Here is a 16,379-nt window from a genome sequence, read left to right as displayed (position 1 = left end):
CGGCTTCGCTCCTTTTCTCTCAGCTCTTTATGAATGAACTCCGGCCGCTGAGGAGTTTATTTTTTTATGAATGGGAGCCCGAGCCGTGAATGAAACCGGGAGCCAGCCCCCGCGTTCTGATTGGCCCCCGCGTCTGGGAAACCCCGCCCTCCACAGCTCGGCTGGGCGAGTCTCCGGATTGGCGGGCGTGCCCGGCCCTGGGGTTTCATTCACAAAAGTCAATGAAACAAAGGGAACGGGGTGGGGGGGGTAAGAGAGCCGAGGCCCAGGCGAAGGAAATGCACCAATCAGCGACTCCCCCGGGCTCACAACTGTCGGCGGCGCCAGGAAAACAAGCCGGTGCGCGGGGGACCCGGGGCCGGGGCTGCCTCGCTCCGGCCTAGCCCCGCGGCCCTCGGTGCGGCCCCGGGGCAAGCTCGCGACCCCGCGCGGCTCCAGCTCAGACGCCCCGGCCTCAGGTGAGGCTGCGGGAGGGGGAGGGAGGGAGAGCGTCTATGACTCCTCGCCTCGCCTCCAACACACACTGCACTCTCTAACCACCGCCTCCGCAGATCCTAGGGCGGGGGGGGGGTGGGAGGCGCCGGGATTCGGGGTTGGAGGGGGTGCGGGAGTTGTGGGCGTGCGAACCGTGCGCGCCTCGCCCGCTCCTCCGCGCTCGAGCGCGCACACACACACACACACACACACACACACACACACACACGTCTTATGTAACCGAGCTTGGGCAGAGCAGGGCTGCAGAAAGCAGCCGAAACGGCGAGCCCGGCTCCCAGGAGCAGGTGGGACCTCCTTTGGCGGGAGGGGAGTGGTGGCGGCGCTCAGCTCGGCAGGCGGAAACCTCCCCATCGTCTGAGTGAGTCGGAGAAGTTTTGCTGTCGGACCCAGAGCCTCGGGACTGCCCCTCCCTGTTGCCCTTACCCACCCCCACCCCGCTGCCTTCCCAGGACGGTGTGCGAACGCAGGCCCCCCCTCCCCTCCAGGTCTCTGCCCCCGCGCGGGGCCCGGGCTGTGCGGCCGGAGGGAGCGGCCGGATGGAGCGGAGGATGAAAGGCGGATACTTGGACCAGCAAGTGCCCTACACCTTCTGCAGCGTGAGCGCCGCGCCGGCCTCCACTCCCGCCCCCGCCCTGCACCCCGCCCTACAGCCCCTTCCCCGCGGCCCCCACGGGGCCCAGCGCTGCCCGGTCCCTGTGTCACCCCGGGACCCCAGCCCCGCCCCCCCAGACCGGGCGGCCTCAGGGTGACCCGGGGGCGTTCTTCCCCTTCCCCGCAGAAATCGCCCGGAAATGGGAGCTTGCGCGAAGCGCTGATGGTCCCGCAGGGGAAGCTCATGGACCCGGGCTCCCTGCCGCCCCCCGACTCCGAAGGTAAAGAGCCCGCGAGACAAACCGTGACCCCCCTCACCTCACACACCCCGAAGGCTGATCCTGGAGCCCCCACCCTGTTCTCCGAAAGACTCCCCTCCAAGGATCTCTGATCATTCTTGGGCCCGTACAACCAAGAGGGGGGCCGGTCACCACCCACCTCGCGAGGGCTCCCTCCCTCTTACCATCTCCTCCACCTCACCTCCAATTCCATTATTCACCCCCTCAGATCTCTTCCAGGATCTCAGTCACTTCCAGGAGACGTGGCTTGCTGAAGGTGAGTAGTTTTGTGACCTTTTCTATTATTGGGGCGGGGGATGCTCTCTACCCCTGATATTCCAACCTAACCCACTTCTCCTCTCTCCCTGCCTCAAGGAACTCTCCAAAGACACCCCCCCGCCAAGTCCCCTTACTCCCCGCTCTCTCCAGCGCCCATTGTGGACACTTATATTGATATTTATTTTCTCTGCCCTGAGCCAGGCTTGTGTAACTAGGCCTGGGGATGAATCAGACCATTGTGTGGGGTATTTGCTTATTTGAATGGAACTTGGCCCCAGGCCCGTTTTCCTGGTTGAAATTTTCATTTGCAAAGTTTGTTTGGCAGCAGCCGCCAGGCCGAGGTGTGTGTTGGTGTGGTGGGGGGGGGGGCGGGGGGGGGGGAAGGGACGGAGGATGAGGAGAAAGGATTAATTTGTAACCTATCTTCAGGAGTTGCCAAAACATTGATTTTTGCCCCCCGGGGTTTCTCTTCCCAACCCCCAGCGCTAAACAATTTATTGTCTGAGCCAAAAACACAACAAAAGTTTAAATAATTCTTTTTTGCAGCACTTTGGCAGAGAGGGCCCAGGGCTTCCCCCACAAATAGCCTTGATTGTAATTCTGATGGCAAGTGATCCTCCCTCCCCCTTCTCTCCCGAATACCTCTGCCCCAGGCAAATTCCTCCTACTTTGGCTAGGGTGTTTGCTGGGGGGTTAACTTCGAGCTGGCAGGGATGGGGTCAGGAGCTGGGCCTCCTCTGGGTAGGGAGCTGTGTTCTCAGGGTCTTCTGGTTGGATCCCTTGGTGCATTTTTGTGGGACCTCAGGGTGTCACTGGTGGAGTGGCAGGTAGAAGGCTTATGGTGTTTAGACAGTCTAAGAGGGAAGGGTTAATATCCCCATCTTCGGGTCCCTTTATTTTAACACTCTGAAAACCAAGAAACCACTACACTAGGAACCCCTTTCTCAGGGCTTTTCTTTAGGATTTCCCCATCCCTCCACCTGGGTATCTTTGGTGATTTTTTTAAACTCAAACCCCGCTCCTCTGGAACCATCTTTAAAAGCTTGAGGTAGAAGGGAAGAACCCCTGACTAGAACCCTGGAGTGAGACTAGACTATCTGTCTTGACTGCCATGGTATCCCCAAAAATATGTGTATTAACAAAACGGCTATTTAGCATAGAGCAAACGCTCAAGACATTTTGTGGAATTCGTGGCCAAACGGCTTGTATGGGTGCTGGAGGGATCCGGGGGTTCTGGGGAGGGAATGATACACACCTTCCCTGACTATTCAAGCCCCGTGCACCCAGCTCTGAGTTACAGGCAGAGCGTATGCCCAGTCGGCCCATCCTCCTTCTGAGGTTCCGGAGCTGGGCTGGAGCTGAAGAACGCAGGGGTGTCAGTTTCCACGGTCTCTCAAAGACTTCCTTTCCCAAGGCCTGATTTCTGTCTGGCTCGCCAGCCTTCTTGTCTGTCAGCGGAGGGTCCCTCTGCCCCCCCCTCCCCAGTGGGCAGCTCCCAGGGCTGTGATGTAGGGGTAGGCTCAGGGGTTGGCATTTTGGCAGCAGCTGATCCATTTGTGCCTGGGTCTGGAATGGGAAGGGGAGGGGAAAAAACGCTCTCTCACCCTTGGAAGCCCCACCCCTTGGCGGTGGGGGTCTAGAGAGTGTACGTGTGTCTATCTGCATGTGTCAGTGTGAGGGCGAGTGTGTGTGTTTCATGCTGCTGCCCTGGGAGTCCCTGTACATTTAAATCCAGTGGGTGGGGAGGTGGGGGTGGGGATCTCCTTGGTTCCCTCTCCTTCCTTCTGAGGGAGCAGCTCAGGTTCCCAGCTGGCGATGGATGGCCGGGCCTGAGAGGGGGATGCTGAGGCCACTCGCTGCTTCTCACTCTCTCTGCGGAGACAGATGCAGCTGCCGGGGCCCTGTCCCCCTGCACCATCCCAGCACCAGCCCAGCCTCCTCTCCTGCCTCTTCCCACCAGGTCAGTGACCCCCACAGCCCAGAGGGAGCTTTGGGGTGATGGGGGGGACTAGCTTCTTTGGAAGCTTGCCAGTGGTGGGGTACATCAGGAGGAATGGGGGCCGGAACCCAACCTCCCCACTGCAAGTTTGATTTTTTTTTTTCTTTAAGTCCCAATTTGGAGAGAAGCAGTGGGTCCTTGTAGTGTGGGTGGGGCTGTGAAGAATTTGGGGGATGCCAGGTTGAGTCCGCAACGATGGGGTTGTGGGTTCAGTCTGGTGTCTGGGCTTATTTAGGGGTGACTGTGAGTGGGGCTCTGGAGAGACAGCTTAGACATCTTTGGGTTTGAGGTTTTTCTAGATAGTGTGTGTGGGGGGAGGTGTTAAGATAAGGCTAAGAGGGTGTGTCTGTTTCGGGTGCCTGGGATCTGTTGAGTTGCTACAGAAAGGATCAGTCTGCTGTAGGGAGACCGGGGCTCAGGCAGGGCTGAGCTCAAGCTGTGTCTGGTTAGGGTCAAAATGTATTGCTTCTGGTTGAAGGGTTCTTTCCAGGCTTGTCGGGAGCCCTCCCTCGGGAACCCTCAGGGACAATGACTTGGGTCTATTTGGTAGCAAGGAACACTGAGTCTGGGCCCCGTATGCCCTTTGTATGAGGCTGGGGTCTCATAACGGAGAGTCTGGATTCACAGAAGCTCCCTGGATAGGTTGCAGGGGTCCTTACGCCCTCCAATATCGTGTGCAAAATTGTTAGGGGTGCACCATACACAAAGGAATATGGATTTTTCTTTGAAGAGAAGATCCATAGGCTTTAGGGCATTCTTAAAAGGGTGGGTCTGTGCTCCCCTTTTCAGCAGGTTTAATGCTCCCAAAGCTTCCTCTAAGGTCTTCAGTCCCTTTGCCTTTTGGTTCCCCGCCCCCCATCACATTTGCAAGTCCAAAAAGAGGGCTGGTGTGTGAAGGGTGTGCATGGAGGATATGTTTTACCCGTGTGCTGCCATGTAGTAAAAAGGAAGTAGGGTGTGTATGAATCCGTGTGTGTGCACGCTGGTGCCTCAGCATGTCTGTGGGATGAGATGGGGTTAATCCCCTCCCCCAGTTTCTCCTAGCTACAATGCCTCCTTCTACATCTTTCTGTCTCCTCCCCTTCCAGAAGGCTCTTGGGGACAAATGTCCCTCCATAGATAGAGAACTGGTTCCTTCCAGTACAGAGGCTGCCAGGGTGGGGGCAGGGTAAGGGTGAGAGACAAGGCCAGTGGTGACACAATGGAGCAGAAGCTGCGGAGAATGTCTCCCCCGCCTCCACTGGAACTCCTACTAAAGAGACCCCTTCACCCAGTGATTGGACCCCAGGAAGGGGAAAAGGTGATGGGACATAGGTGGTGTAGGTAGGTAGGTGGCCAAGCTGGGGTGGGCTTAACTGCTTGGCTGCTTTAACCTCCCAGTTCTCTCAGAGCCCAGCTTGGGAAGCTCCCAAACCCCTTCTCTTCTACTGACCCCCCCACCCCGCGTTGGAGGGACGTTCTCTAAAATTCTCTCCTCTCTGGGCATGATGCTGATGGGGCACTTTTCTTATCCCCTCCTTAATCTTATCTGCCGTGTTCCCAGGCAGATAAACTCCGCCTTCGGCCCAGGATGGAGTTGAGGGCAGCCCCTGGCACACTAGCTTCGCAGCCAAAACTCAGCCAAGTCAACAAATAAGTAGAGTGGCATATTCTCAAGCCTGAACATGGTAGTTAGAAATTCTCCTGCTCTCCAGGAACTCGGGGCTCGGTGTCACTGTTCCTATTTCGATTCTCGTTGGCAGTCTCTGAGCAAGGCCCTAGCCTTGTCCCTTTGGTTGGAGAAGCCAGTATTCTGGGGAGGGGCCAAGCAGAGACTGGGATTCACACCACAGCCCGTTTTTGTCTTGACTGATTTCTCCTGGCCCTGGGAAGAAGACGGCGCCTCTTCTGGGGTACGGTCTCTGTGCCGGGGGTAGCCTCCTCTGGGAACCGCCGGGCTGTGGGGGTTCTGGTCAGACCTTCAGGCCTGAGGCGGGAGGAAAGGCAAGACGACCCCTTAGGGCTCTGTAGCATCATGTGAACTGGCCTGCGATGCCACAGGAAGTGCCCCCAGCCCATTACCTCGGTGGAAACCGGCAGTTAATGAAGCCCCGAAGGGGGCCCAGAAGGCGTCAGCCTCCCCCACATTCCCCACCTCCTCTGCCCGCGGGACCCTCCTTGCCGAGGTAACAAGGGCGTAAGCGTCGCTCATCCTGCTCCCATCACCCCATCCTGCCAACTTTGGGGGTATCGCCTGTGGCTGGGCCAGAGGGCACATCAGGGATGAGCTTGGCCCTTGCGCCCCTGAGAGGGTTTTGCTCCTTCCCTTTATCCAGTGTCTCCCAAACCTGCCTATTCTTAAGGGCCACCGAGGGTGCTTGTTAAAAGTACAGATGCCTGGAACCCAGCCCAACGCTTATGGAATTAGACGCTGCAGGGCTGGGGACAGGGAATGTGTGTGTTCTTTTTAAGTAAACTCTATGCTCAAACTCATGACCCCGAGATCAAGAGTCGTGTATGCTCTACCTACCATCTGAGCCAGCCAGGCGCCCCAGGAATGCGTATTTTTAACAATAAACTGGGAATTCTTGATTTAGATCAGTTTGGGGATGGTTGCCTTTGTGCACTAGTTGTGCTCCTGAACAGATAAACGCTGCCTGCCTGTTTTTGCCACGGGACTTCGTGTCCTGCTCATTCATTCGATCACTTCAGAATAGTTTTCTGCTGACTTTTCATGAGTTCTTCTTTAGCTGCTGGTGGCTTCTGATTCTTAAACCCCTCTGTCCCATCCCTCTGTCAAGAAGGCAATTATCTATAAATGTGTATTTTTTTTTTTAAGATTTTGTTTATTTCTTTGACAGAGAGAGACACAGCTAGAGAGGGAACACAAGCCGGGGGAGTGGGGGAGGGAGAGGCAGGCTTCCCGCCGAGCAGGGAGCCCGATGCGGGGCTCGATCCCAGGACCCTGGGATCATGACCCGAGAACGACTGAGCCACCCAGGCGCCCCTATAAATGTGTATTTTAAAGCACTTGGCACCTCTGATATTCAAAGCAAGTTGATGAAGAATCCTGCCAAGCAATTGATCACAGCCCAAAGTTATTTCTTGTGATGTGTGCTTTCTCTGGAGGGAGAACCTGCCTCTATAGTTACCCTGTGTAGGGTCACAGGGAAGCCCCCAGGGAGAAGGAAGAGCTGGTTGGGTAGGATCCTTTCCACTCTTGCTCCCAAGTCCACCAAGAGGACACCCACCAGCCTGAGGACAGGGTCATTGTATGTTTATTACTTAGTCAACAAATAAAGCACTTGAGTATCTATTCTTAGCCAGACCCTGTTTCCCCTCCCTGGGGAATCATCAAGACAGATAAAGCCCCTGCCCTCAGGGAGCTTAAATTTCCCGAAGAGAAGGTAGAGGGTAGACAACAAACACAGAAACGTAAGTAAATTAAGAAGATGGCGTAAATAAATTAAGAAGAGGCATCCAGGTAGCGTACATGCTAGGGCAAAAATAAACATGGGTTGTGATAGGAGCCAGGATGGACCACTTTTGGTGTGGGTGGTCAGAGAAGGCATCTGAGGAAGTGACGAAGTGAGCTAAGACTTCAGTGGCCAGAATAAAACAGGCAGACAAAGGTCTGGAAAAGAGGAATCAAGAGCTCTGGAGAGGAAAGGCAGGTGGGAGAGGTAAGCAGGCCAGACCATGTGGGGCCTCAGGGGGCTGGCCAAGAGGAAGAGTTTGGGGTTGGAGCTTTTAAGCAAGGAGAGAAGGGATTGGACTTCTCTTGCAGAGAGACCACTCTTGACAGCTGTGTGGAGAACCACCTGCTGTAGGAGGTGAGCATGGAAGTGAGGGAGTTCCAACAGAGGCTCTGGCTGAAATCCCAGGGAGAAACGGTGGAGCCTCTGCTGATGGGGAAGCCGTGGAGGCTGGGGTGTGTGTTCGGGCAGAGCTAGGCGTGAAGCTGTTCCCCAGCCTTGTGTCCTCCCTTACCAGCTTTTCTCAACTCCGGTCGTTTTATCCAGCAGTTTCCCCATTGTCCACTCTAAGAGCAGTCTCCTCGTCTTCCACCCCCTCACCTTCAAGCCACTCTTTCTGGACTATCAGGAAGTTCTTGGTGTCTACCCTTCCCCTTCCTGCTTTGGTGTATTCTGGAGAGAGGGGCAAAAGTGGTCAAAGATTCTGGGGTCAGGGGTGGTCCTCAGCCATATGCCCACCTGAAGGAGTTGGAGGGGCCAGGGTAAGAAACTAGAAATCAGAGCCCGAAGGTCCAGGTTGGAGGCCATGGATGAACTGCTATGCTATCGAGGCCTCACTCCCAAACCCAGCTCCGCCCCCGCTGACACCCTGGGAGCGCTTCTCAGACCTTCCCCTCTCTCCTAGCTACACGCTGAAGACACGAGGCACGGTGACCTGCCCATGCCCCCAGCCACTGCCTCTCCCACTGTCCTCCTATTCACCTCTCCTGAGCCACCCCCTTTTCTCCATCTTCTTTCCCAAGTTCTCGATTTCCAGGGTTCACCCAGCAGGTTGTGTAAAACACAGATTCCTGGGCCCAGCCCCGATTCAGAATCTCCCGCATGTTATTCTAGGTCCATAGGATGTCACTGTAATGCCTGCCCATCCCAGATGTGACTGCTGGGAGTCCGGAGAGGGAGCTTTGTGAACTCTGAGGGGCAGGGCTGCCTTCACTTCCGAAAAATGCAGGGAATAAAGACAAAGCATCTAGGAAAAGACGCTGGAATCTGCTCAGACAGGTTCTGGGAACTGGCAGCGGTGCCTCCAAGGTCTTAGTGGAGCCCAGAGATGGAGGGCACTAGGACCTGGGGTGGGGTTACTTTCAGTCCTCGGAAGGCTGTTTCCCCCTTTGGGCCAGTGCTAATCTGCAGGCCTGCCTTAATGGTGTCTCCTGGGGGCTGCCATCCAGGGGCCCCCACCCAGACTCACCTCTGACCTCTCTCTGCAGCCCAGGTACCTGACAGTGATGAGCAGTTTGTTCCTGATTTCCATTCTGAAAACTGTGAGTGGAGGGCCCTGGGTTGAGGGAATGGGGAGTGGGGCAGGGCAGGAAATGAGTCACAGGGGTAGAGAATCACAAAAGATCAACTTGTTCTCTCCTAAGGAAAAGGGGGAAGAACGGGGCTCCCCATTCTTGGGTTTGGACACCAAGACCAAGGCAGTAACTGGGAGCTGGAGACCTTGGTTCAAATCAGGGTTTGTGCCCTGCGAGTGGACACTTCGTCCCTCTGCTCCCCTCCCCCATTCCCTGATTTCTGAAATGAGGGGCTTGGACCAGTTCAGCGGAGCCCAGTTCTACCCTTCTAAGTTTCTTTCATCCAAGTGGGGGGCAACTTTACCCACCCCCCGCCCAGGAGACATGTGGCAACGTCTGTAGACGCTTTTTGGTGGTCACAACTGAGGGTGGAGTGCTACAGGCATTTAATGGGTAGAGGCCGGAGATGCTGCAAACACCCTATAATGCTCAGGACAGCGCCCCCCCCCCCCCCCCCCCCCCCCCCCCCCGCACAAGAAAAATGATCTGGCCCAGAGGTCCTCAGTGCACTGTTGAGAAACCCTGCTTTAATGTCAGATACTCCATTCTCAACTGTCTTCACTCACCGTTGAAATGAACTAAGGCACAAATAAAGGAAAACAGCCGATAACAGAACAGTCCACTGGCGTTGGGCTCAACGCCGTGAGACAGAACCTCACACTCGCTCGGAACCAGTTCTGCGGCTCAGTCTGGTGGCTGGAGTTTGCGGACCCAGCAGGGCCCACAGGAAAGACCCATGTTCTTCACAGATAATTAGGAGCATGTGCTTAACGGTAGTCAGCTGACATGCAAGTGGGCGAATATCCAACCTGAACCAGAAAAAGAAAGATCCTTTATAGCACCAAAGAAGAAAACATGTCTCTCCCCTGGAATTTTCCAGGGCACTCAGGAAAACCACAGGCCCTATGTTGGAGGTGCTCACTCCTACAAAGGTGTTTTTGGGGGTTTGGGGTTGCATTAAAAGTTGAATTTTAGACAGTCTCTCTGGTTGATATTGGACATTAGCCCGACGACGTATAAAACTAGACATAGTGTAAATAGCCAAACTGCCCTTAAAAGTGACCAGGAGTCTCCGAAAACTGAGCCCCAGGGAATCTCCCCGGCTGGTGCTCAAAGAGCAGAAGGTGTGGGGAGCTCTCCTTGCGTCCTCTGTGACCCTCTCTGGCCTCGGTCTGCCTCCTCCCACTCCTGCAGTAGCTTTCCACAGCCCCACCACCAGGATCAAGAAGGAGCCCCAGAGTCCCCGCGCAGAGCCGGCCCTGTCCTGCAGCAGGAAGCTGCCACTCCCCTATCACCATGGCGAGCAGTGCCTTTATTCCAGGTGAACCCCAGCCCAGCCCAGGGAAGGGGAGGAGGGGGGAGGAGGGAGGAGTAAAGGCAGCAATGGGATGCAAGTTAGACAACACAAAGGATTTCTGAGCCCCTGTAGGGGAGCCCCACGGCTCAGGATTTCCTCCCAGTGGTCAGGAGATGGCAGCAGGGGGCTCAAGGGGTGTGTGTTAGGGCCCAGGCAGAGCCTTTCCACTGGAGGAAGCCATTTTCCTGCCCAGCCCAGTTGCTGTGGGCTGGGGAGAGGCATTCTCAGGATTACACCCATTTTCAGGATTTACGAGAAGGGAGAGAAAGAGTTCACTTGGGGGCTCCCCCCGTCGCTCATGCCATTCCTTTCCCAGCATGCCCTGCTTTTCCTTCTCTGGGGATAAAGGGTTCAAAGATGCTCGCCCAGCTTCTCTGCCCCCTCACCCCTGTCTCCCCCTCAACTCCAGTGCCTATGACCCCCCTAGACAAATCGCCATCAAGTCCCCTGCCCCCGGTGCCCCCGGACAGTCGCCCCTGCAGCCCTTCCCCCGGGCAGAACAACGGAGTTTCCTGAGATCCTCTGGCACCTCCCAGCCCCACCCTGGCCACGGGTACCTCGGGGAGCAGAGGTAAGGAGACAAGGAGGCCCACAGAACCTGTGGACCCAGGTCTCACCGGCTCTTCCTCAATCCCTGAGTGTTCTCCAGCTGCCCCTAAGAGACCTGGAGTGGGGGGAGGTGGGGAAGAAGGGACGTTGACACTCCCCCACCCCAGAGCCCAGTCTGCAAGCTCTGGGAGTGGCCCGCACAGGGGCCGCTTAAATTAATCTTCTCTTCCTTCTCCATCCAACCACATCCAGCTCTGTCTTCCAGCAGCCCTTGGATATTTGCCACTCCTTCACCTCCTCCCAAGGAGGGGGCCGGGAAGCCCTCCCCGCCCCCTACCCACACCAGCTGTCGGAGCCCTGCCCGCCCTACCCCCCGCAGAGCTTCAAGCAGGAATACCTGGACCCCCTGTATGAACAGGCAGGCCAGCCCACGGTGGGCCAGGGTGGAGTCAATGGGCACAGGTACCCAGGGGCGGGGGTGGTGATCAAACAGGAGCAGACGGACTTCGCCTATGACTCAGGTAAGAAATGCTCCTGGGGAAGGGGGTTGGAGGAGTTTTGCTGGGATTGCTGAGGAGGGTGGCATGTGATCCTAGGAACAGTTCCATGACACCCAGGAGGTCTCCCTACAGGTTGTGTTTTGGTTTGGTTTTTTTACCTTCCCAACCCACCCAACCACTCCCTTTTGGTCATAGATTCAAAAGAATTGTCATTTTTTCAGTCAGCACACTTCTACTCAGATAAAAGATAAGAGGGTGCAGCTCCTTGCCCTCAGGCAGCTCGTGGTTTAATAGGAAAGTTGAGGCATCTCTTCCTTTTCCTCTCTAGCAAGTGTTTGAGGTTACAGTTACCTACTGAGACCCAAGTGCTGGGCTGGGAGCATGAGTGGTGTGGAGCTGGAGGGCACAAAGATGAAGAGGATGTGTCATTGGTCCCCATCCCCATGGAAGCTTAAAAATATTAACAGACTTGAATGAAGAGAAAAAATGAACTTGAAAGGAGCGAGGCTCCTCGTTCCCAGCGGGAACGCAGGGTTACTGTTCCAGCCTCCAGGCTGATGGAGCTGGGTACGCAAGTAGGGCTGCTTTAAACTCTAGCTCCACCTGACCATTGACAAGAATGAGGGGCACTCAGCCAGATTCTTGGCCAGCTAGAATGCAAAGCCTCCGGTGCCAAGGGAGGGCCATTCTCATTTAGGAGGGACCCAGAAAACCTTGGCTTCTGTTACATTGTCACCATCCCCATATTTGAGTTTATCAGCAAATTCGTGTGAGAAAAATAAATACTGAGATTAGAGTAGGCTCAGGGCAGGCTAGATCTTTCGAATTTCCCACCTCCTGCTGTGCAGTGTTTTAGGGGGAGGGGGATGAACCACAAACCCCGCCGGGGGCTGCCCGAGTGAAACCACAAGGGTGCGCCTCTCCTCTAACGTGGGGCAAACGCTGAGCCGTGCCTGGCTGTGAGGTGGAGGAAGGAGGAGGGAAACGCTCTGGCTGCTGACCTTCAAAGGATGTAGACCGGAGGAGATCTTGTTACATGCCCTTGAACTCCTGCCCCTCCCCCTTGAGCTTCCTCTCAATGGAGTCAGGAATTTCATTCACAAAATGGAGGCATGAATGAGCCCACCCTCCCGCCTCCTCCCGGAGGTGTCGGGTTTCACCATCTCATTCATAGGTGGGAGTGCAGGGGGTAGGGCGAGAAGGGACTGGAACTTGAACGGGTGGCTTCACACAACCCGCCTCCTCCAGGTGGAGCAGGGCTATTTCAATCCTAGGGAATGGAAGGAAAAGGACGTGAATGCGCTCTGCTGTCAGACCTGAAAAAACACGGCCCAGTGCCCACCGCCTCTTCCCCAGATCCAGATACCTTCTGGTGTGCTCTCTCGCTCTGCCTCCCACCTTCCCTCCCTACGGGTCTTCCCCCAACCCCCATCTTCCTCCGTTTCCTCCCTCCCTGCACTTGTGCGCTCACACACGCACACACACGCACACGCACACGAAGCTAGGAACCGGCTAGGAACCCGACCTGCTGACCGGAGGTTAACCCATTCCAAGGGAGTCTTAGGCATGGACACTGAACCCTTTCCCCGGAGGTTCATCCCTCCCCTCCCTCCTCCCCGCTGAACTCACAGGAAACAGCTGTTGCCTGGAATCCTGGGCCTTGTGCAACAGCTTTGCCCAGCCCAGCTGCTGCCGGCCATGCCCTCTGGCCCAGACTCCAAGCTGAGAGGTTCAGGCCTTGCACTCCCTCTGGGTGAACTTGCCTTGGGATTTGGTGGTTGGCAGGCAGCTGGGGAAAGAACTGGAATGCAGGCTGGCAGGAAGAAGTCCCTGAATATGGGCAGGACTGCCACCCGCCCTCCCCCCGCAGCCACCTGTAACATCACCCTTCCTTCCTCCCCTCCCAGATGTCCCTGGGTGTGCATCAATGTACCTTCACACAGAGGGTTTCTCTGGGCATTCTCCAGGTGACGGGACCATGGGTAAGACAGCCCCGTCCTCTCTGCCAAGCCCTCCACATTGGAGGGGGGAGTCCTGCTGTTGGGGGGGGTCTCCTGGCCAGGAGTCCCTCTGGATGCCAGGGTCTCATAGCAGTGAACCCCCCCAAGATCTGAATGACCCCCAACTTCCTCCTCAAGGTTATGGCTATGAGAAACCTCTGCGACCATTCCCAGATGATGTCTGCGTCGTTCCTGAGAAATTTGAAGGTCAGAGAAGTGACTTTCATGAGGGTCAGGATCTGAGCCATGTCCCCACCGCCCCCCCCCCCAGGAATCCCATTATTCCTGCAGAGAGGAGAACGGGTTGCTTGAGGGACCAGAAGGCACAAACCTGACACCTCCTGTTTTCTGTGTTCCCCAGGAGACATCAAGCAGGAAGGGGTTGGTGCATTCAGAGAGGGACCGCCCTACCAGCGCCGGGGGGCCTTGCAGCTGTGGCAGTTCCTGGTGGCCCTGCTGGATGACCCAACAAATGCCCACTTCATTGCCTGGACCGGCCGGGGGATGGAATTCAAACTAATAGAGCCTGAGGAGGTGGGCCTCTCAGATTCCATACCTCTCCCCCCAATATCTTTGGGGCCTGGAGATAGGAGGACCTGGGAATGTGGCAGATGCCTCCCCATCAGAGTTGCCTTACCTGACCTGAATTCTTGTCAGGCCTGGGTCTGTGGGCTGCTGTGTAGTCTGCGGGGTCAGCTTACCATTTTCTACCAAGAATCTCAGGTGCTTTTTCTGACCCGTCCCCCCGCCTCCGCATTGTCTGACTGCTGAGCTAGCACCACCATCCCGAAACTCTGTCCTGTTCCCAGGTTGCCAGGCTCTGGGGCATCCAGAAGAACCGGCCAGCCATGAACTATGACAAACTGAGCCGCTCGCTCCGATACTACTATGAGAAAGGCATCATGCAGAAGGTGGGGGGGCCAGGGGCCCAGGGATGGGAGGGTGAGGGCCAGCAGCTATGGGAAGGTCACGGGGCCAGGGGAGTGTTTCCCAGCAAGTCTGTGGGAGCAGATTATGCCCCAGCCGGAGGGAATGAGAAACTGTGGACAAGACTTCCCTCTCCCCAAAAAGTGCCCCCCAGTAACTGAAAAGCCCGAAGTGTGGAGACATGGAGGTTGGAGAACAGGAAGTGTGCAGGGGAGCGGGCCTCTCGGAGGAACCAGCGCAGGAGAGAGAGGCGCCCCACGCGTCTGCCTGGACCGGCGCCCCCCTGCCCCCCGCCGACCTGGAGGGAGAGCTAGGCCCACCCAGCCCCTCTCTTCCCACAGGTGGCCGGCGAGCGCTACGTGTACAAGTTTGTGTGTGAGCCTGAGGCCCTGTTCTCTCTGGCCTTCCCGGACAATCAGCGTCCAGCCCTCAAGGCCGAGTTTGACCGGCCAGTCAGTGAGGAGGACACAGTCCCTTTGTCCCACTTGGACGAGAGCCCTGCCTACCTCCCGGAGCTAGCTGGCCCTACCCAGGCCTTTGGCCCCAAGGGCGGCTACACTTACTAGCCCTGGCCCCGGCGCCCCTGCCGCCCTGTGTACATATAGATGAATTGGGTGTTGGGGAAACCCTCACTCTGAAACCCACAGATATCTTTGGAGCAGATCCCCACTGGCCCATCAGTCGTCCCTGCCCAGACTCTGAGTTGCTCACCAGAGTTGATGGGAAGGAAGAATGGAGAACGCTGCAAGTGTAAAGGTGGGGTCTAGAAGCTCCTCTGGGGGCGTCACCTCCAGCCTCTTCCCTTAGAGGCCCAAGCTGCACTCCTCTCCCCCCCCCACAGAGAACAGGAGTTTGCTCTGTTCTGGGAGACACAGAAGGAGCGTTCCCACTTTGTCCTGGTGGAGAGGGGCACGTTGAGCTCCCCTGATCTCCCACTGTGGGCAGGCAGAAGCCTGGATCCTGCACTCCGCTCCGAGCTGTGGCCCGGGAGGGTCCTGCTTGTCCATTCTTGGTGCTCTGCGTTCCCAGAGGCAGGGGGAGGCTGGAGTAAGGAACCTGGGGTGGGGGGGGGCTGCAGGGTGGAGGCGGGGAGGGCTGGGTTTCCTGCTTCTAGGGCCCTTTGCCTCTTCTCTGCCTTTTCCTAGGCCCAGGCCTGGGAGTCCACCTCTAACCTCCGACCTCCACCACATCTGCCAGACCCCAATAAAGGCCCCTGCTTCCCGTTAGTTGTCCCGTGTCCTCTTTGCCGCGATGGGAGAAGGAAGGACCTGGGGTTGGAAAGAGCTTTGGCCTTGGGGCAGACGGCCAGGGTTTGGGGCCTGGCCTTGACACTTAGCTTCCCAGATGGATTTGGGTGAAGACAGTTGACCTCTGACTTTCCTCTGAAAAATGGGCTCAGTGATACCTGTTCTTCCCCCCTGTTCTATCCTCCTCCAGGATTATTGTGTCAGGATCCTGAAATAATGATTGACAGGAACTTTATAACCTGGCCCGGTGCCCCCAGGCCAATGGCTACCAGCTGGGCAGGGGCCAGACAGGGCTGAGCTTGGAGGCCCTCCTGGGGCTTCCTCAGGCAGAGTTTGGCCTGTGGTTTAGGTGATGCTCTTCCCATGACCGCCCCACCCATGCATGTCTATACCCTAACTATGTGCGTCCCCCCCCCCCCCCCGCTTCTGCTGTGGCTCCAGGCTTCTGTTTTTGCTGAAGCTGGGGACAAGAGTTTACACAGAGAGGATCTGGAGAATGGAGAGAGAAGAAAGGCACCCAGGCAAGAGGGTGCAGGGAAAGCCCTGTGTTCTGATCAGTGAAGGCGAACGACCCTGGGTCTTCAGGGAAAGGGGAGTAGAAACACGGGCTCCTTCCACAGACTTAGGGGAGACTAGAACACTGAGGCCCGGGTGGGTGGATGGGAAAGGCAAAACTGAGGAAGTGGTAACACCTAGGGGAGGGAGTAGACCTGACAAGGGGTAACTGTCCAGGTGTGAGGGGAAGAATGGAAGGTTCTAGACCCAGGCTCTGGTTGAGAGTGCTCTCCAGTTAAACCAGAACTGCAGCCCTGCTAAGGCTGCGCCAGCCCAGCCCAGCCCTCATTACGGCTTGAATAGCTTGGGTCCCCAGTCCCTGAGCCCTCAGAGGAACGGATGCCTGTCAACCACTACCCACAGGTAAAAAGCAACATTACTGTTTTCCTAGAAACTGAAAACATCAACTTTGATCATTTAGAGCAAGGAACAGAACATTTTAAAATACAAGTTTTAAAAAATATACATATTTTTTAAAAATACATAATTTCATTCCATGTTAAAGCCAGACTATCTCGGTGGGAAGCTGTAGAAGTCCATGGAAACCCTGAGGTCCTGAGTATTTGTAAAGGA

The 16,379-nt window shown here is 56.4% G+C and overlaps 1 protein-coding gene across 6 annotated transcripts; it reads left to right on the top strand.

The window, feature by feature from the left end:
* Window positions 1-243: 243 nt before the first annotated feature.
* ETV4 (ETS variant transcription factor 4) lies at window positions 244-15,220 on the top strand. Of its 6 annotated transcripts, none has more exons than XM_073889108.1 (13): window positions 244-458; window positions 981-1,091; window positions 1,274-1,367; window positions 1,594-1,641; window positions 8,585-8,638; window positions 9,866-9,992; window positions 10,456-10,599; window positions 10,830-11,098; window positions 12,985-13,059; window positions 13,216-13,284; window positions 13,439-13,611; window positions 13,887-13,988; window positions 14,346-15,220. In XM_073889108.1, the coding sequence occupies exons 2-13, from the start codon at window positions 1,032-1,034 to the stop codon at window positions 14,568-14,570; spliced, it is 1,440 nt and encodes a 479-aa protein (XP_073745209.1). In that variant the 5' UTR covers window positions 244-458; window positions 981-1,031; the 3' UTR covers window positions 14,571-15,220. The 6 variants fall into 6 exon arrangements, with proteins under 6 accessions (XP_073745209.1, XP_073745206.1, XP_073745208.1 ...); XM_073889105.1 differs by having other exon boundaries at window positions 10,438-10,599; XM_073889107.1 differs by having other exon boundaries at window positions 945-1,091; window positions 10,438-10,599.
* The last annotated feature ends 1,159 nt before the right edge of the window (window positions 15,221-16,379 follow it).

Source organism: Callorhinus ursinus, unplaced genomic scaffold (genome assembly GCF_003265705.2).
Source record: "Callorhinus ursinus isolate GAN/ISIS: 27379988/994484 unplaced genomic scaffold, GSC_fseal_2.0 scaffold102, whole genome shotgun sequence".
NCBI classification, from domain to species: domain Eukaryota; kingdom Metazoa; phylum Chordata; class Mammalia; order Carnivora; family Otariidae; genus Callorhinus; species Callorhinus ursinus.
The sequence above is the reverse complement of the archived record's forward strand: the minus strand, read 5'-3'. Positions and strand labels throughout refer to the sequence as shown.

Bases quoted from the DNA above. Each gene is read 5' to 3' on its own strand.
- ETV4 (XM_073889105.1), top strand. From the start codon at position 1,032: ATGGAGCGGAGGATGAAAGGCGGATACTTGGACCAGCAAGTGCCCTAC. The intron at 10,600-10,829 runs GTAAGGAGACAA...AACCACATCCAG, and splicing joins GGGTACCTCGGGGAGCAGAG to CTCTGTCTTCCAGCAGCCCT. The intron at 13,989-14,345 runs GTGGGGGGGCCA...CTCTTCCCACAG, and splicing joins AGAAAGGCATCATGCAGAAG to GTGGCCGGCGAGCGCTACGT.